General features: G+C 32.7%; 1 protein-coding gene across 1 annotated transcript in view; it reads right to left on the bottom strand.

The window, feature by feature from the left end:
* CCDC91 (coiled-coil domain containing 91) overlaps positions 1–21,254 on the bottom strand; it is a 367,928-nt gene that overhangs the window by 145,313 nt on the left and 201,361 nt on the right. The window contains exons 7-8 of the mRNA XM_063075363.1: positions 19,617–19,694; positions 959–1,066 (exon numbers count right to left, since the gene is read on the bottom strand). Coding sequence (XP_062931433.1) covers positions 959–1,066; positions 19,617–19,694 — 186 coding nt within the window. The remainder of the gene's footprint in view (positions 1–958; positions 1,067–19,616; positions 19,695–21,254) is intronic.

Here is a 21,254-nt window from a genome sequence, read left to right on the forward strand (position 1 = left end):
AAGCCAGAGAGTTTAGGGTATAACCCAGCCAATCCTGGCAAATATATGCTTTATGCTGCTTCAAAGTTCTGTGAACTTAACTCTTCTCTGTGCTTTTTCTGTCCATTAATAAAGTTATATACTTCTGACAACCTGGTATTTCACCACCCAAAATAGTATAACTGTTACATCAAATTTATGAAATTCCCTGTGTATTTCCTCTTCCAAGCCATTTATTAAAATGACACTGAAAAATATTTAATAGAATTGACCCACATCCTGATGATGGTGTGACGTATGTATAAATTTTCATTTCAATTTATACCAAACTTTGTTTCCTAATTCTTAGTAAATTTTCTTCCCATGATATAAAACAGGTCCTTTAAACAAAGTTCACCTACCTAGTTTTATATTATTGAAAAGTATTGCTAGGAACTTCTCACATACATTATTTACACTATGATACATCCATAAATTCTCAACTGATTGTTTAATGTAAAGCAGCTAATCATTTAAGCCTTCTAAAACATTAAATCAAGAAAAGAAAAAAAATTCAATGGAAAAATTCAAATAGACACCAATGCCTGTTTGGAACTAAAGGTAACTCAAACATATATAAGTGGTTTAAAAGTTCAGATGTTATTTCTAAATCATACGTCATGAAAAGTCATTCATGTGCCATAATGCATTCATAGCTATCTTTTTACTTCTGATATTTGGTGAATATTATTATAACCCAGAAATTAACATAATAATAATCATTAATTTGAGGGAGACCCACATATTTTAGGCTTTTAGTCCTATTTCAAGTCTATCATAAAATTCTCAAACTTTGAGTTTACATAAGTATATATTTTTTTTCTCCAAAACACACCAAGGAAAGTAAATGGCATGAAACTGAATAAACAGTTTTAGAGCTCTCCAGGGAGGGGAATCCAAAGAAAAGCATAAATATGCAGTGGATGTGCACTTTTATTACCTGAGAATTTAGTAACTCCTCACACTTGTGTGCTTGTTTCTCGATTGCAGAAATGTACTGCTTTTCAATAGATTCTACTTGTTGCTTAACTGAAGACTGCAGTAGTGCCTAAAAACAAGCAAAAAAGTCATTTGGATCACAGCCATAACTTGGAGTCTACTGTTGACATGAGAATTTTTGACAGTTGTACATATCTGAAATAGGATACTCTTCTGCATTACAAAATATACATTTGTGAATATTGAAGCACATTTATATATATAGCACTACTTTAAGTTTTCAGTTTCGGGTTTTCCTATTGCCAAGATTACAGTTTTTTGGCTCAGATATTCCTTCCGCACACCTTCTCCTTTAAAAAGGCCAAGTCACAGAAGATGATAAAGAGAGTGAGTCTCTCTGTTAAATATAAATTCAGTTCACCGAAGACCACACAGGATGAGGAGCATGTGAAAGCTGCTGAAAAAAAAAAAAAAAAGAAAAAAGAAAAAAAAAACCAGACATATTTCACTGGCTGACAAAACTCCACATCCTCTCGGCACACTGTAATATCCCACGGGCCAAGCGTGATCTTCAAGACCACAAGTCAAGTAAAAGCAGATGGAAACTCTGAGCAACTTCAAACATAAAAGAACTGCCCCCCAGGAAGTTCACACCCCTAATGTGAAAGGTATAAGTCAAAGTGTGTAAGTCAGAATCTCAAGGCAGTATTCATAAAAAGTAATAAAACCTGAGAAACTGAACAAACTTTACTGGGTAGTGTAAATGCTGGAACCTAAGTCAGTTAAATATAAAGACGTTACCACTGTTCTAAGAAAAGCCAAATCAGCATCTGAAGATGTTCCATCCACTCACTTCCTTATTGGAGATACTTACAATATTATCATCTTTTTTCTTTTCCTTATTTTGAAGCTTTATATGTTATACCAACATGTTCCCAACAATGTCTTAAATGCTATTTATAAATCCTAAATCATTCTAAAATATGCACTCAACCATATACATAAGAACTCTTTAGCAAATATTCTATTTTTAAAGGTCTATCTGTATAATAAACTACTCATAATCAAAATAATAAGTTGAAACAGATACATCTTATAGAAAACAGACCATTGGAAGATTTACCAAGAAAAGAAAAATAAGCCAAATCTCTTAATGTCTGTTTTGAAAACAGATTTACTTAATTGGAAACAACATGTATTAACATGTTAATAAGTACTCATGTATTTAAAAAAAACTGAGACAAAAATATTTTTAAAACCTCTGGATAAGTCTCACATTTTGAGATCATTAACTTTCTCTTGCAAATGTTAGACTGTCTGATGATTCAACTATTCTTACAATTCAGTAGTCATCACTAAAAAGCTGCAGAATTACTAGTAAATTAGTAAAAAATATATAGAAATAAAGCTCTGACTGAGGTTTAATCAAAAATAAGGAACTGCTTACTAGGATTGCTTTAGCCCTTGATGTATACAATGTATCTTTTAAAGTTCCTAATAATTAATTTACATAAGGCACTCCCAAATTTAATCCTTTTAAATTATGACTAACGATATAAATCTCTAATTTACCTTTGGCAAAATACCAGGGGTGTTCAAAAAGTTCACAGAAAGACTGGTATTATCTTTCAATTCTATTCTTCCATAAACTTTTTGAAGTACCCTCGTATACTATTTGTTGGAGTTAAGAAAATTAAAGAATTAAATAATTATAGACAATTCCCTCAGAATAATCACAGCACCTTTTATAAACAGAAAACTGTCATTCTTTTCTGGGACTTGGGGTGTGACAGCATTGTTTTTTTTTTAATGGAAAGAACTGTTTTCACTTTCTTATCAGCCACAAATTCAAATAATCCCACAATTTAAATATTCAATTGTGATTTTAGTAGATTATAACCTTTGGAGAACAGGTAAATTAATAAAATAAAATAATATTCTCTCTCCATAATTAATAAACGAAAGTTGAATACTATTTTTTCCACCACTGATTTATACGCCATCAAGGAGGATAATGAGTCAAGTAAGAGCCAAAAACGTGGCTACAAAGCATATAGAAAAGCTAAGCAAAGTAACTGGCCTCTATATATAGTTGAAACATCTCATCTTAGCCCCATTCAGTCATTTAAAACCACACATCTACAAAAGGGACACAAAGGTAGGTACATAAAGCCTTTTTTTAAAAGTTATTCCTCATTGAGTTCAATCTAAGGCTGAAGAAAAACGTCTCTTAATAAGCACACACCATAGGTATAGGCAGGGTATGTATCAGAGAAAAGATGCCCAAGCCTCCCTGTAAGGCTAACCACTATACAGAGAGAACATTAAACAGATAAGAATAGCTTGAGCCTAGAAGCTGGAGTTGAGTGGAGGTAAATGATAAACAGGAAGGTGGAAAAGTAAGCAGGTGCCAGATATTAAAAGACCTTGTATTCCACAACAAGGAAAATCTGGCCTACACGACTCAACAGTGGGATTGTTAGTGCAACAGTCCAAGCAAATGAGGTAATTCCCCAAAATTGTCCTTACTACTGGAATATTAACCTTTATGGACATACAAATGCACATTGGTACTAGCTACCTGCATTTCTGGCTTGCTCTATTATTATATAACTGAATATTTATCTTCTAATGTAACATGCCAAAATAATTGCCTTTAAATGTCTCATATATTATAAGTATAAAAATGAACATTATTTTAACATTTCCCAATTTATTGTTTTCCTCTGTAATTGTTTAGTCTTTACAGATAGCAAAGACACAAGGAAGCCTTCTCCGGGCTTACAGAATACTATAAAAAGATATATGAAAAAATTATTTCCTTTCTAATCTATTTTAAACTATTCTCAACACACATAAAGCATTAAGATTCTCATGGTATATATAAATAGAAAACCCAAGATGTATACCGACACATCCTATATTGAAAAGAGTAGTACCAAGGGCAGGATATGTTTTGTTGATTTTCAACATATTTAGGTCTTAGCTCCATTATATCAGAAATTTGCATTATTATCCCAGGGGATTTAACTTACTAAGCTTGAGGAAAACCATTTACCACACTTTAAGAACAATTTTAAGGTTGTGAACAAGATTGTAGGTCCCTTCAGTACAAGAAATATATCTTACTCATTTTTATACATTATGCAGTTTTTTACAGAGTGCCTGGTATACAGTCAGCACATGTAATAGCTATTTGGTAAGTAAAAATCCTTGTGTAAAAATTAATATTTTAAAAAATATACTATCAATGGTACCAATATTTTTTGTAAAATTCACTAGGCTTCAAGTTATGACTACCAAGTTCGATTACCAAAATTATTACAAGTACATTTAATCCCTACCAGAGATCTCAATTTTTTAAGTTGCTATTTTAGACTAAAAAATCCATTCTTTGTATTCCATGAGCTCAACTGTGAGTAAATAAAAGTGTGTATGAAGAATTCTAAATACATAAAAGGAAAAGTATATTATAAATTCTAAACTTATTAAATTGATAGAAAACAAAGGTATAAAGAACCACACCATCCCAATTAATAAGCAGTAGATGTATATTTCTTCAATGGAATTGCATATATGCTTAAATTTAAATGACATAAGAGAAGTACTCATATAGCCAAAGTGAATTACTGAAACCCAGACTACAATCCATTGTCCCAAATGCACAAATATTGTTCTTCCCTTGAAATAACCCAATTGTTACAGCCCTGATTCCAGCCCCATCAAATTAAATGACTTGTCCAGATTTGCAGAGCAGATGTGTCTAAAGAACCAGATGGTCTCCAAAACATTAATATCATTTGGTATTTATTCAATGACCATAAAATAACATTATGTACCTAATTTTAAGCAATAGTGGATTTTTAAAAATCACACACAAAAAATTATCTATCAATCCTTTAAGTCACACTTAACAAATGGAGAAAAGTATAAAGCTATGGAGCAAGTAGAGGCAAAACATATAATAAACATAATACCCCAACTAGAATTTAAGCCCTAGGAGAATAAGAATCTTTGTTTAATTCACTAATTATGCACCTACAACAGTGCTTGACACATAGAAGACATTTAACAAATATGTGTTGAATAAATGAATCATGATTTGGATATGTCTAAGCCTGACTGTTTGCCTATTTATAGAGCAATTATTAAAGCTTTTATGTTGATTATATCTGTAATTGAACTCTTAGTTTAGCTTATTGACGACAGTAGTACAGACAAAATAATTGTTATAAAGTATCATCTGAAATCAAGCACAATTTCACCATTCTTGGAAAAATATCACAAATTGCTATTCAAACATCTGTTTTTTAAAATTTTTATTTTTTTCTTAGTTTTTCTGTCTTTTCCCCTTTTTAATTAAAACTCAAATAAAACTGGGAGGTATCAGCAAAATGGGTAAGTTAATAGGAATAATTTTATTGGTTTTTTTGATGCAAGCCCTTTGAGCAAAATATTAAAAATATTACTTCATATTTCACAAGACTATTCAATGTCAAAATGTTTTATAATTTCTTCAAAATTTCAAACATAAGCAAATTTGTTATTCAAAAGGAGAGCTTGACTGAGACACATTTTGTAAAAATGATGAATCTCTGTTGTTTTACTGAATCATTAATCTTTCTCCATGAGCTTCACATACCTGCTTTACAGATAAAGAAACAGACACCGTGGTTAAGAAATGAGCCCCCAAATCATATGAATAGATAAAGTGTAAGAAAGAATTGAATTCAGCTCTATCCATTTGGTTCCCTAGTTATCTTAGCTATTCTAACCCAGAAAAGCAAACCTCTCTTCATGAATTTCAGCACTTACTCTTATTTTTATCAGTCACTCAATTATTCGTTCATTCTTCATTTATTCTACAAATATTTACTGAGTGCATATCAGTATTATTCTAGACACTGCTCTAGGTACTGAGGCTACAGAGTGAACAAAACAGAAAGGGCTTTATCCTCCTGAGCAAGAGGATGAGGAGAGCAGGAGGATAAGGAAGAACTGAAGGTGGACAATAAATTATTTCTGATGGTACTGTATGCTATGAAGAAAATAAAAAGAGAAAGTTAAGGAATAGTGGAGGAGACATTTTTTGGAGAGGGTAGTCAAGGGCTCTGTGAAGAAGAGCAAACAGAGCTGAGGTGTCACAGGTAAGGAAAATACCATATATAAAGTCTGAGGGAAAAACCTTCCCATCAAAGGAAAAAGTGCAAAGCCCTAAGGTAGAAATAGGGTGATGAATTCAAGAACTAGCCAATGTAGAGCATATGAACCAGGGAATTTATTTTTGTGTGTGTGTGTGTGTGTGTGTGTGTGTGTGTGTGTGTGTGTGTGTGTGTGTGTGTGTGTGTGTGTGTGTGTGTGTGTGTGTGTGTGTGTGTGTGTGTGTGTGTGTGTGTGTGTGTTGTTTACGAATATTCATGGGGCACAAAGCTAACCATAACCACTTGTGCCCAAGATATGATGGCCAGATCAATACTAGCAGCATGCGCATTATCACAAATTGCAAGTATTCTCCATGTCCCCCACACAATTAATCCCCAACCTCCCTCTCTGAACCAGGGAATTTAATCAGATCTTGTAGCCACATGGGATTTCTTTTTGTTCCTTAAATGGGCCACACTAGTTCTTACCACAGGGCATGTGCTCTTGCTGGGCCCAATGCCTGAAAAATGAATCAGATATCAGAAAAGGAACTAGAGGGTCAGAATCAGGTAGGGCCATTGTAAGGCATTTTAGTTCTATTCTAATTGCAATGAGAAACCAGTAAAGGCTTAAACAAGAAAGCTGCTATATTCTGACACATTTTTAAAAAGCATTCAAACAATGTTGCAAAGTACCAAATGCACTGTAATGTTATCAAAACTTTCTCTATCAATGGACAATTTATGAGAATGAAAATACATAACTAACTTTTGTGGAATACACATACACAAGTTAGAAGCTTAGAATTTATGGACCATGCATGAACTTTATTTTTTTATACTGTAGAATTAAGAGTAATGCAATTATCCTAATGAGTTAATTCTAATAAGAACTTGTTAAATTTTTTCTCCTGTCCTTGAAAGGAAAGTGCTGTAGATATACTTAGTACAAGTATATCTAACAAGTAATACTTGACCTTCATCTGGACACTTTGTTAACATGCAGTTTTTCTACAATACATAACATTCTCCATTTATCATGAATAGACTGGTAACAAAGACTACAAAAATGAAGAAGTAGTGTCCAACCGATGGCCCCTGACTAGATGAAGCTCTAAATGTTTCTCTTGGTTACCACTTGTTTTAATCTCCAGTGACTCTTGACTAATCAAAGATATCTTTTGTCAATTTGGGGGTCTAAAACTTCAATCTATAGCTTTGTTGACTTGTAATTCAGGAGGAGAAACTGATAGGTTTGGTTTCATACACACATATACACACACACACATTTTAAAAGGGCTTTAGATCAGTAAACTAATAATCTAACTGAGGTACAGATATGGTTGCATTAGAGAAGAAACATTTGGCATCTCTGATGACAGTATTCTGATATTTGAGGAAATTATGTTGTGATACAAAAAATAATGTTATTAAAACCTGTCATCAAGAGTTCACATAAATGTACAATGTAAAAAGGACTAGGGGATACAATTTTCTGGAGCAAAGACTTCTATCTGAATTTAAGGCTTACATTTATTCACATCTGGCTCCAAATGCAAGTACAGATTCAGAAATTAGACAACATTCAGACCCTGTGAGCTCAACCCATAGGGAGAATGAAGGTGTGTGTTTCTTAAGAGTAAATTCCATATGTCTGAGAAGAGACAGTGATAGATTTGCTCCTACTTCTTTATAGAAAGCAGAATAGAAACTATTATCAAAAATTTTGGAAAAACTGGATTAAGAAATAAGATATCTCCCTTCCTTTTTCCTTAATTTAAAAAAGGAGAAGTAGCAAGGTCATGCTGAGGCTGCTGAAAATTTATCCTGTCAGAGCTCTCAAGCATTTAGAATTGCAGTGATTCTCAGGTTTTTCTATGTATTTGAATTAGAATGTAGTGGCACTATACAATTCAAAAAGAAAAATGTTCAATTATGGGTGTAGATCTAAACACAGAAATTCAATATGGTCTAGCCATGCTATAAAGTGCTTTGGAGGCTGGGAAAGCCAAAGGAAATCTTCAGGATAGAAGGAATCATTCCTATTTGCCTTGCTGTTAAGGGATTCTAATAGCATAAGAGTTGTTACCTCAAACACCACAAAAGTCTCCCAGTGAAAATTTCTTTTGTGCCATGGACAACACATTAAAATTAAGAAGTTTCTAAAATTAAGTACAGCACAGAGACTCTGCATGTCTGCCTTCCAGACAATTTAACCTTCTGTAAAGCTGCCATATGGATACGCCTCGCCCTCAGATGCCACAATATTGTTCCTTGTGACTTGAATAAGAGCTACAGTTTGTTTAAAAAGAAAAGAAAGGAAAAAAGAATTCTGACTGAAACAATCTCTGCATAATCTTTCATAGGATTAAATAAAGCACCTGCCTATTAATACAGTAAAGTCCTATGGATCTCATTTTCTGAAATATGAAATCAGAGGCCATGAGAAAAAAGGAACTCATCTAGATGTCAGAAATATTTAGCTTAATACACATATATTAATTTTCCAAGGAAGCAATATATTTTTTTGGATAGAGCCCTGAATCTTGAGCAACATGGTTTTTATTTAAAACTCCTCCTTTGTTTATTTATGTGTGTTTGATTAAGACACTGTGTTTCTCTGTCTCAGATTCCTCATCTAATAAATGGGAAGAATAACAGTTTCTTCTCTGCCAATGATGAAGGAATTCTGTCAAATTATGACAGTTGATTTAATTATTTACATTAATGACAATATTTTTGAAATAAAATTGTTCTAACAATCTGCTGATTTTTTTTTTAACTTTTATTTTGTCAATATACATTGTGGTTGATTATTGTTGCCCCTTACCAAAACCTCCCTCCCTCCTCCCTCTCCTCCCTCCCCTCCAACAATGTCCTTTCTGTTTGCTTGTCGTATCAACTTCAAGTAATTGTGGTTGTTATATCTTCCCCCCCCCGTTTTTTGTTTTTTTTTTGTGTGTGTGTGTGTGTGTGTGTGAATTTATATATTAATTTTTAGCTCCCACCAATAAGTGAGAACATGTGGTATTTCTCTTTCTGTGCCTGACTCGTTTCACTTAATATAATTCTCTCAAGGTCCATCCATGTTGTTGCAAATGGCAGTATTTCATTCGTTTTTATAGCTGAGTAGTATTCCATTGTGTAGATGTACCACATTTTCTGCATCCACTCTGATGATGGACATCTGGGCTGGTTCCAACTCTTGGCTATTGTAAAGAGTGCTGTGATGAACATTGGGGAACAGGTACACCTTCGACTTTTCCCATAAGAACAGTAACAAGACAAGGATGCCCACTCTCACCACTCCTATTTAACACAGTATTGGAAGTACTACCAAGAGCAATAAGACAAGAAAAGGAAATAAAAGGCATTCAGATTGGAAAGGACAAAGTCAAATGGTCCTTGTTTGCAGATGACATGATCTTATGTATAGAAAACTCTTGGGACTGATTAACAATTTCAGTAATGTTGCAGGATACAAAAACAACAACCAAAAATCAATAGCATTTTTATACTCCAGTAACAAACTAGCAGGAAATGAAATCAAGAAAGCAAGCCCATTTACTATAGTTGCCAAAAAAAAATAAAATACTTAGGAATCAATTTAACCAAGGAGGTGAATGATATCTACAATGAGAACTACAAAACACTACTGAAAGAAATTAAAGAGGACACCAAAAGGTAAAAGATACACCATGCTCTTGGATGGGAAGAATTAACATCCTGAAAATGTCCATTCTACCCAAAGCAATTACAAATTCAATGTAGTCCCCATCAAAACACCAATGACATTATTCACAGAAATAGAAAAAGTAACCCTAACACACATATCAAACAAAAAAAGACCGTAAATAGCAAAAAGCAATACTGAGCAAAAAAAAAAAAAAAAAAAAAAAAAAAAAAAGAAGCTGGAGGCATAACAATACCTGACTTCAAATTATATTACAAAGCTATTGTAACCAAAATAGCACTGAACTGCATAAAAGACACTAGGATCAATGGAACAGAATAGCAAACCCGGGAATCAACCCACATACTAACAGCCAGCTGATACAAGAACATACATTGGGGAAAAAACTGCCTCTTCAATAAATGGTTCTGAGAAAATTGGACATCCATACTCCAAAGAATGAAAGTGGACCAGTACCTCTCACAATATACCAAACCAATTCAAAATGGATTGAAGACTTAAATATAAGACCTGAAACCATAAAATTACTAAAGAAAAATACAGGGGAAACACTCCAGGAAGTAGGACTGAGCAAAGACTTTATGAATACGACACCAAAAGCACAAGCAACAAAAGAAAAAATAAACAAATGGGATTATATCAAGCTAAAAATCTTCTGCACAGCAAAGGAAACAATCAACAGAGTGGAAAGACAACCTAGAGAATGGGAGAAAATATCTGGAAACTATACATCTGACAAGGGTTTAATATCCAGAATACACAAAGAACTCAAACAACTACACAGTAAAAACACAAACAATCCAATTAAAAAAAAATGGGGAAAGGAGATAAATAGGCATTTTTCAAAGGAAGACATATAAGTAGCCAACAGACACATGAAAAAAAAAATGCTCAGCATCACTAGTCATCAGAGAAATGCAAATCAAAACCACATTGAGATATCATCTCACCCCAGTTAGACTGGCCATTATTAAAAAGATTGAGAATACCAAATGCTGGTGAGGATGCAGGGAAAGGGGAACTCTTCTACACTATTGGTGGGACTGTAAATTAGCACAGCCATTATGGAAAACAGTATGGAGGTTCCTCAAACAACCACAGATAGAACTACCATGTGATCCAGCAATCCCACTACTAGGTATATATTCAATGGAATGGAAATCATCATGTTGCAGGGATATCTGCACTCCCATGTTCACTGCAGCTCTATTTACAATAGCCAAATTATGGAACCAACCTAAGTGTCCATCGACGGATGACTGGATAAGGAAAATGTGGTATATATACATGATGAAATACTACTCAGCCATAAAAACGAATGAAATTCTGCTATTTGCAGCAACATGGATGAGTCTGGAGAAAAGTGAAATAAGCCAGACAAGTAAAGAGAAATACCACATGTTCTCACTTGTAACTGGGAGGGAAGAAGGGAGGGATAGAAAGAAAGAAGGAAGGACCACAACAATTCATTGAACTTTCAGGAGAGAACAAACCTTAGGATACTAGAGATATGTGGGAGGGAGGGTGGGGTTTGGGGAGTGATAGAACAGGTAAAGGGCATAAAGAAAAATCTTAATTTGTAATAATGAATATGTTAATAATAAATAAAAAAATTTTTTTAAGACAATATTATTATAAACCTCAGAAGATACTGTTAAAGTAGTCTGAATTTTCGTGACAATAAGCAGAAACCTGTAATTAATCAACAATATCTGGTTAGAATAGGACTGATATTGACAAGATTTTCAAGTTTGACCAAAAATTTTAACCTGATGCAGTGTAGAAAGGAACCCATAACATTTATAGCGCATTTTAGAAGGTGAAAACTTACTTAGGGGGAAGAGTCAGGTCTTACATGTCTTGTCAAACAACTAACTAAATAAACTATTAATTTTAAAGTTTTTTTTTTTTTAATCTTTTGAGTTATTTTTAAAGGTCTGCTCTGCAGCAAAAGTTTGAAATTTGTGTCCTCAACACAGAAGTCTTCCTCTTCATTCCTTTGACTATCAGGCAGATGATCCAGTCACAATATAAAGGCAAGCCTTAAATCTATATTAGAACAAGTTTTCTTGCAAGGTTTCCAATGCCTTTTGGTTTTGGCCTGGCTAGAAAAACCACAAGAATAACCTTGCATGCAAAATTCTGGCTTAGCCCAAGAAACTCAGAGGCACACAGAACTATTCTCAACTACCAAACCTTACTCAATCCTCCACTGAGTTTAAGATGGGTGGGAGGATAAGAAAGGACAAGCCAAGTTCCAAACCAATCACTAGTATCTAGCATGTTGTTAGGCCAAACTCTATTGGCAACAGCAAGCATCTTTATTTGTCCAGGAAAAATTTGATCATATGATAAAAGCTGGAATTTATGAGAATCCTTGTTCAATCAAATAACAAACTATAAATTTATTTCATACCTTTGGATTAACAAAATGGTGGAATTCAAATAACAATACATTGTCAGGTCTCAAATATCTTAATTTTTACTTTTCCCCTCTTTAAATAAAAACTTAGCAATATCTAATCAAGGGAAAATATCAAAAGAGAAAACAAAGTAGTTTCTCCCTCCTTGGAAAAGAACTTTATACATTATAAGTAATTCTACACCCTGGGAAAAACTGGTCTCCTAAATGTAATATGTTCTCCCTTATAAAACAGTACAAACAATTCAAGGATTCAAATAAACTACTAGCAAGTGGATGTTTTAAAAAATGGAAAACAGCAGTCATGTGATACTCTAAGCTGGCAAGTAACATGTTACATTTCTAAAATTCAAAATAATCCTTACCAAAATGTATTTAAGTCATATTTGACCTTTTCAAAAAATGAACAGAGGACCAATACTTTTAATAAAACAAAAATTGGTTAATATGGGAAATTAGTATATCAAGAATTTTAATCAGGATGATTTCAGAGCAACTTAAGTCTATGGAGCAATTTAACATTGTTTTTCACTCTAAGTATCATAAATTTCATGTGCCCAAGTTAAAACTTCAGCATACCTTATTTAATACCCTAATACTTAAACATAAGAGAAAGAGGAAAAATTTTATCAGAAAATTATATTCATAAAATGCTCTAAGACTTTAGAATACAATCTGCCCATTCCTTGCTTTCTCATTAAAATAGCCAAGTATTTATAAGCACTATTCATGTGCCCAGCACTCGTATTTTTGGCATCTGGATTATATACACAGAATTAAATATCACCAATTTAGTCAAGCTTCAGAAATAAAGACTACAAAAAGAAAATAGGTGTGTGTGTCTGTATGTCTAATTGCTATGGAGGTATCTTGAGATACGTAGATATCTACAAGGATGAATTTTTAAGTGTATTTCACTTGGCCATACACAACAAAACACCAGGGGAGAAAAGAAAGCCCTTGAGTTTGAGAAGAGGCTATAAAGAAACCTTTCTAGTTTCAAAATGAAGGTGATGCCCAGTAGCGAATTTTCAAATCACCAAAAAATGGCACAGATAATGTTTAGGTTAGGCACTCACAAACGGGCCAAGAAACATAAAATATACCTTTAAAAAATAATAGTTTATTTTGTGTTTGCATAGAAATATTAAATCAAATTTCATTTTCTTTTTTGCCTTTTTCTACCTATTTTTCTAATCAGAATTTTTCCTAATCTATTCACTATGTCAAAATTTAATGATTTTCAATATTTCTCCTTTCTGGTATTATTTGCCAGAAAAATCTCTTATGTTTAAACAACAACCAAAACAACAGAGTGTAACTGAATTCAGAAATAAACAAGGTAAACCAGAACCAAGCAAGTAACCTGTAAACATCACTATTAGATGAAATTTTAAAAATCTTTGCATGTAAGAGTTTCAAAAGAGAAAGTCCTTTTTCTAACTGATCTATCTTAAAATAAATAACATGTTTAAAAAAAAGGAAGAAAGAAAGAAAAAGGGGAGGCTGCTGTCATTGCCTTGAAAAAGATTCTGTATACAGTAGCAAAAATTTTAGCCAAAAAAATGTTCATTTTTTTGTGTGTCAACTTGGAATTTTTAATGAACTGAGCTCAAAGTGAGATGAAATAAAAACAACATGGTGATCTTAATTTCTTGAGTGCTTTCTACTTACTATTATAACGTGTTAGCAAAAGCTCTGACTTTGAATTTTAACACAACGATTGAGTCAACTAAGTACTTCCTTTGGAAAATTTTCGCAAAAGTTATTTAGGATAAAAAGAAAAGTCATTTTGAGAATGGGTTAGCATTTAAAATGACTTTACTTCAGGCACTTGTATACACTGTTTTAACTTAATACATGTATACAGAGAAACTTCCAAACAGAAGAACAAGAAGCAAACACATCGGTGCAAGAGGATACTTTATAAAAGGACAAGGCATCTTATTCCTGAAGTTATACAATGACATCTAGTTTAGCAAATATGCCTGTACTTTTCCATGTGTGTCTTTCTTTGATCTCCACTCTAAAGAATTTTTTTCTTATTGTGTTCACTTATCCCACATCAAGAAAAAAAGGCATAAGTTAAAAAAAAAAAAATCTTGCTGTAGGACAAACTCTTTTTTCTTAGTTATGGCGAAAACTTACTTTTTTCTTAACTTTCAAAAGCAGAGAGCATTCTACCCTTCATTTAGATATTGTTAAGAATTTTCGTCTCTCATCTTTCTTGTATGGAAAAATTTCCCAGTGATCTGAATGGGGATATATCACACGCAAATACATGCATACATAATCACATGCACACCTACACTGCCTTTACAGAGTGAATATTAAATGAGAAAAATGGCAACAACAGCTAAAATAGATAGAATAGATTGACAGACAAATAAATATGAAGGTCTAAGACAATGAATAACAATGCCCTTGGGGTAGCACAATAACTTCTAGAACTTAAAAAAAAATACAGATAACTAAACCCCACCTACATCTACGAATTCAGAATTTCCAGGAGAAAAAAACCTGCCTTGGTATATTCATTTTTAAAAAACTATATGCATTTATTATGTGCTGCAAAAGTTGAGAACCAAAGGATTAAGGTACCCTGATCAATGATCACTGTTGTATGCACCCAAAACAAACAAACAAAAAAATCACACTACTACAACCACTCATTATCTTAAACAAAAAAAGATATTTTACATAATATATAACAATCTTTGATAAGGAAAACTACAAACTTTAAGAACTTGTGAAGTCTGAGCCAGTGCATATATTGAAGAATGAAAATTTCAAGACAAAAGCCCAATTAAACAAGTAAAGGAAAATTCTTATGTTGCTTGTGGTAAACAATCTTGGATGTGGCATGTTCCTATAGAAAGCCTTCTAAGATCTACATTTATTTTACTGTTGTTAATTAACAGGATAAAAGATATTTTAAATCATGACATAAAATAAAAAAGTAAACAAAATTAAGTAAACATTATGGGGAAAGTTGGCATATGTAGCCTGTTAGTTTTAGGTTAATTTTAGGTTTGTTTTCTTCTGTTCTTTAATAAAATTTCACATGTCCTTTTCATCAATCTGTAGTGAGCTATTTATTTTCTAAATGAACAAAAAAATGCTGGCTTTTAAACAGAAGCCCAGGACTATGAAGGGTTGGGCTATCATCTTTTTTTCTCATGTGGATATTTCCAAAAAGATTGAAAGATGAATTTGTATTGAATTTTGAGAAGTAAGCTAATTAATAATCAGCTATAAGATAATGAAAAAGCATCACAACTGCTATGCTAGAAAATTGATATGTTAAATATAATAACAACTACAATAATTAATACTTATTAAGGGCTTAATTATTAGCTCTGCAATAATGTTTTCTCACTGCATCTCCGCAACACTCCAATGAATAGTTTCCATGATTTATTCCCCCACTTACTGATGGAGAAACTAAAATTCATATTAAGAAGGAAAAAAAAAAAACTGCAGAGGTGGGGCTCAGATCTAGGTCTGTCTGACTTCAAAAACCTGTGCTTTTAATCAGTTCTACTAATTGAAGTACTTAGCAGTTCCAAAGCAGAAATGTTGGCAGATGTGTAACACTCCCTCAGAAAATCATAGAAGATATAAAATTAGTATATAGAATCACTAAAGATAAAATAAGAATATTTGGACTAATAGTACATAATAACATTAGATCTTAAAGTTACTTAAACATGGGATTGCATTGCAGAACTTTTTTAGCCAGCTCCTCCAGTAGATGATTTAAAGTTGTATGAACTTAGAGTTACTTATTCAAAAGAACTAAATTTCAATTAGATGAAGTCAGCTAATCCTTCCGTATAGGACTAACTCAAGGTGAACTCAAATTTTCAATTCTTTGTAAAAAGTTTAAGCTGTGACCCAACTTATTTCTATCCTTAAAAGAGAAGCTGCTGATCACATCATTTGTAAGCTTACAAAAAGCTATTTCATTTGAATGGTGTTAGGTACACAAGATATGCTAACAAAAATGTACAGGAATTTTAGGGGATATTTTTGTTGTTGTTTTTATCTGATTATCCATGTAGAAAATAAAAATGGCACTTTGACTATTAGGATTTAAATTAATATTTGAAGACATGACAATTTGATGAAATGAAACCACAAAACATATTCTAAAAATCATGAAATGTATAATCTCAGAAATCATTCATGCAAAAGAACAGTCCCACATTTTGAAAAAGAATTAGAAAAAGAATCACCAAAGACACAAGGATTGAGTTACTCTTATATGACAAGATTTTATAAATAAACCTTTAACTATTGTCAACACGTTGAGAATAAAGAGGATGTCATGATTCCCAGATGTTCATTGGCCCCAGGAAAATCATTTCTGAAATGAAAAATACATGTAATAGAGTAAGCACTATTTTAATTTTGATTTTAAAAAATGTCGGGGGGAGAGGATTTCTGGAATGGTGATGTGAGGAACTACGAGAAACCTCTACCCCAGAGAGTCATCTTTAAAAGAAAGTCAAATTAGCAAAAACAATCATTCAAAATCTCTTTAGGTTGATTAAAGGGCTTACAACAAATTGAGAAGGACTTAACAAAATGTATAGAAATTTGGTAAGAACAGTCGGAGACTGTGATTCTTAGGTAGGGATTTCATCTATCACCCACAGCTCAGCCTTACTGAAAACAATTACAGTAGGCTCAGCAGGCAAGTGACGTTCTCATCTCCTCCAGCACATTAGTGGAGAAGAGCTATTCCTGGTGGCTTCAGCCACTGGTAAACATCAACAGCTCCTGTTTTCCACAGCTCCATGCTGCAGAAAGCTTCTATCTTCTGGTAGCAGCACTCACACATTCTGCCATGCCTAACTCCTGTTATCTAGAGAGGTTTGTTGGGGGTGGGAGGGGCTGATAGAGAATGCAATCTTCCTTTCCTGCAGAGCACAAGAGAAAGAGAACTGCTGGATTGACCTCAGCAGCCAAGTGCCAACTCCTATCTCTTCTAGATTCCTGAAGCAGAAAAATTATTCGAGGGAGATTTGCCAGCTATAATAATTGGATGATGCCATTCTCTAAGGTCTGGAAGATCTCTACTGGGCAATGGCAGCATCCATGTGGCAGATGTAGTACCCACCCTCTTTCTCCTAACAATAGCTACAGATACAAAAGGCAGATCCGGTTGAAAAAGCCATGGACAAGCAAATTAACCATCCTAATCTTCCACTGCCTAAACATAGCATAGAATTTCTACAATAGGGAAGGTTTACATATAGCCTCAGCTACTGGCACACAAATTACCCCTGCCAGGGGGGATGACTATGACTGTAATTGGACGAGAATGTGGAACAAAGGCTGCCCCAGGACATGGTCAAAAACAATAGAGCAATCAGCTAGAAATTAACAGAAGCTACAAGTTAGGAATGTAAAAATACAAAAAGACAACTCAGAAGCTCAATAAGGAGATCAGGAAGAGATGGTCAAAAAAAAAAAAACAAAAAACCTGGCACTCAGCCAATCATTTCTGGTGGTAATAAATAGTATGTTCATGTCCAAAACTATGCCTTCTGAAGAGCAAAATCAGAGGCTGTACAAGGTGAGAGAATCAGACTTCACCGAATTAGTCCAGCCAACTCACTAAACAATCAAGGAAACAAACAACAAAACAACCAGTGTGGATTAGAATACAAAGTTGCTATAAAATATCATCTACAATATCTAGTTTTCACTAAAAATTACTAGACATGTAAAGAAATAGGAAAGAGTGTCCCACACATGGGGAAAATAAGGGGCAATGGTAACTGCCTTTGACAGGGCCCAGATGTTAGACTTAGCAGACAAGACATCAAAGCCCTGATTATAAAAATATTCAAAAAACTAAAAGAAAATAAAATGATGACATCTCATACAATACACAATATCAATTTAAAAAGCAGAAATTATATAAAAACACCACAGAGAAATTCTGGAACCAAAGTAAAATAACAAAAATAAAAAATTCAATGGAGGTTCTAAACAGATTTGAGCTGAAAGAAGAAAGAATAGGTAAACTTGAAGAAATACTGATGAAGATCATGCAATCTGAAGAACAGAGCCAGGGTAAGTAATAAAGAAAAATGAATAGAGCTTCAGAAAAAATCTGAGAAAACATTAAGCAAACTAAAATATACATAAAGGAAGTAACACAAAGAGAGAAGAGAGGGAAAGCAGAAGAAAAAAAAAAAGAATAATGTCTGAAAACTCTCCAAAATTTATGAAAAACAATCTACCTATGTCAGCAATTTCATAATTTCCAAGTAAAATAAATAAAAAGAGATAAACACCCAGATGCATCATAGTTAAAATGTGGAAAGCCAAAAACAATTTGAAAAAAGTAGAAAAATGACTCACTGTGTACAAGTGAACCTCAAAAAAGATTAACAGCTTACTTCTCACCAGAAAGAATGAAGGACAGAAGGCAATTAAATGACAAATTCAAAATGCTAAATTTAAAAAACAAAAAAAAACTGTCTACAAAGAATCTTACATCCAACAAAACTATCTTTAAATCAAAATAGATACTAAATTAATATAAGTAACAAAAACAGGATAAATTTATATGTGATGATATAAAAATATCTCCAAGTCATATTGAGATAATACATCAAGAAATAAAAAAGAAAATTAAGATAACACTTTTATAAAAGCAAAACTATATAGCATGATAGCATATATGCATATAAATATAGAGAAAACCCTCTAGAAAAACCTAAATCAAACTGCAATGGTGGTTACCTCCGAGAAGAATTGTTTTAATTTGATTTCAGCAAGAATATTCCTTATTGCTTGTGAAAAGAAAGATGATCTAATATGAAATTTAGGGAGAAAGAAAGAATTTGACATTAAACTCTCAATTTGCTTTAAATGATTGTTTATACAGGCACAGAATCAAAAGAATCCTTTTAAAATAATTGTAAATATATCAATTTCACTGTATATCACTGATATTGACATTTATCATAATTTCTGTTATTACTAAGTATACTCAAATCTATATATTTAAGAAAAGAAAAAATAGTATAATGTTTTTGCAGATTTATATCATGTCTTAATATTTTCTTTCCTGAAACAGAGAGGTAAAATCATAGCACAAACAAAAAAGATAATTTAGCAATTAATTCTATATTATTTTGTAATCAACCTTATTCACCTGCCAATATTTGTATTCTCAAATATTATCTAAATTTCTCAAAAGTAGAGCAATACATAGCATTACCTTTGTAATCTACCAGATATGCTTTCAATAAACATTATTTGGTCAACTGAAAGGAATTCTATACCAAAATAAGACTACACAATAAAGCTATAGTTTGTCTATTTTTACCAAAGCTATCCAAGATTTGAAAGAATAAACAACAGACTCCCAAATCTCTACCTTATATTCATCCACAATAATGCTGAGGGCTTCATGACCAGCTTTCCTCATGTCTTCCAATTCTTGTTTATGTTTTTCCTGAAAGAAAAAAGAAACTAAAACCATGACTTGTTTTTCTCTTTTGTTTTCAAAATAACAAACTATTGATTTTTCTTCTGTGAATGATATTGATTGAGTGGTTTGTGGCATTCTGTAGCTGAGAACAAAGAGAAAAGGTTTTGTTGCTGTCGTCTTGTTTTCTTTTTTTAAAGTTCTGTTTAAAAGCTTTGGGGAGCACTGAGGCAATGAGAAATTAAAAGGAAACAATAATTGAGAAAGGAAAACCATGCTGAGAAGTGATATAACACAAGCAAAAATGCTTTCCCTTGGGGCATTTGGCAATTCTTGAACTGGATCAAGAGATGAAGTACCTGTGTTACTGCAACAATCCTCGGCCTCTATATTTTGTATTATTTCTCCAAGTGTTTCTAATACATCCCAAAGTTTGAGAACCATTGGATTAAGGGGATTAGACGCCAACTCTGCCTGCTTAGGAAAGGAAAGGATGAATTCTCTTTAAAGGATGGTAACATCCTACACAGCCTTTCCAATTGTTCAAATACAATATCTAGCTTTCAATACAAAATTATCAGAGATAACAACCAGGTCAGACCAAAAAAACAGAAAACAGAAGTCAAAAGAAATACACCCATGGGTGTTTCAGCTATTAGTTACCAAAGAGTTTTTAATATACCCCCAAAATAGAAAGGAAATGGGGGAAATGGATAGACTGAAGATTACTATCAGATTACTATCAATGAAGCAGAAAATCTACCCCTGAAAAGTATGTATTATTTATTACTTAATAGATGAAGTAAAAACATGATAAAGCAGAAAGCATGATCAGAAAAACAAAAGATAGTGAGGAAAAAAATAGAGTATAAAAAAAGGAAAAAAATATAAATGGAAAATACACACAAAAAAACCATTAAAAGGACATATAGAATAGAGATCAAATTGATATATCACGTATGTTAAAAAATAAAATGATAAATAAAAAACCACAAATTTCCAACACCAGTCATGAATGCAGGACATTACATAACCTAGAGATATTTTTTAAAAGAAAGACAATATGGTATCACAAAATATTATATCAATAAATATGAAATTTTAGATGAAATGAAAAAAATACTAGAAAAAAATAACACATACAACTTACCAAAACTGAAACAAGAATTACAAAATCTGAAGACTACCACACATGTTAAAGAAATTGAATCTGTAGTAACTAAACACACACACACCTAAGGAATCTCTAAGTCCAAATGGCTTAATAGGCAAATTTTAATTAACATATAAGAAAGAAATAACAGAAATCTTCCACAAACTCTTCTGGAGAATAGAAAAAGGGGTAATAATTCCCAGCACATTTTAGTAGAACATATCCCTTATACTAAAATCTGCAAAGTTATTTAGAATAAAATAAAATTATGAGTGAACCTTCTTTATGAATACAGAAAAAAAAATTCTAAACAAAATATTAGCAAATTAAATATTGCAACACCTAAAGAATACATCTCAGCCAAGTGGGATTTATTACAGAAATGCCAGGTTGGTCAGAGTAATAAACCACAAAAATCTCCTCCACAGTTCTCC

Source organism: Cynocephalus volans, chromosome 12 (genome assembly GCF_027409185.1).
Source record: "Cynocephalus volans isolate mCynVol1 chromosome 12, mCynVol1.pri, whole genome shotgun sequence".
Lineage (NCBI taxonomy): Eukaryota > Metazoa > Chordata > Mammalia > Dermoptera > Cynocephalidae > Cynocephalus > Cynocephalus volans.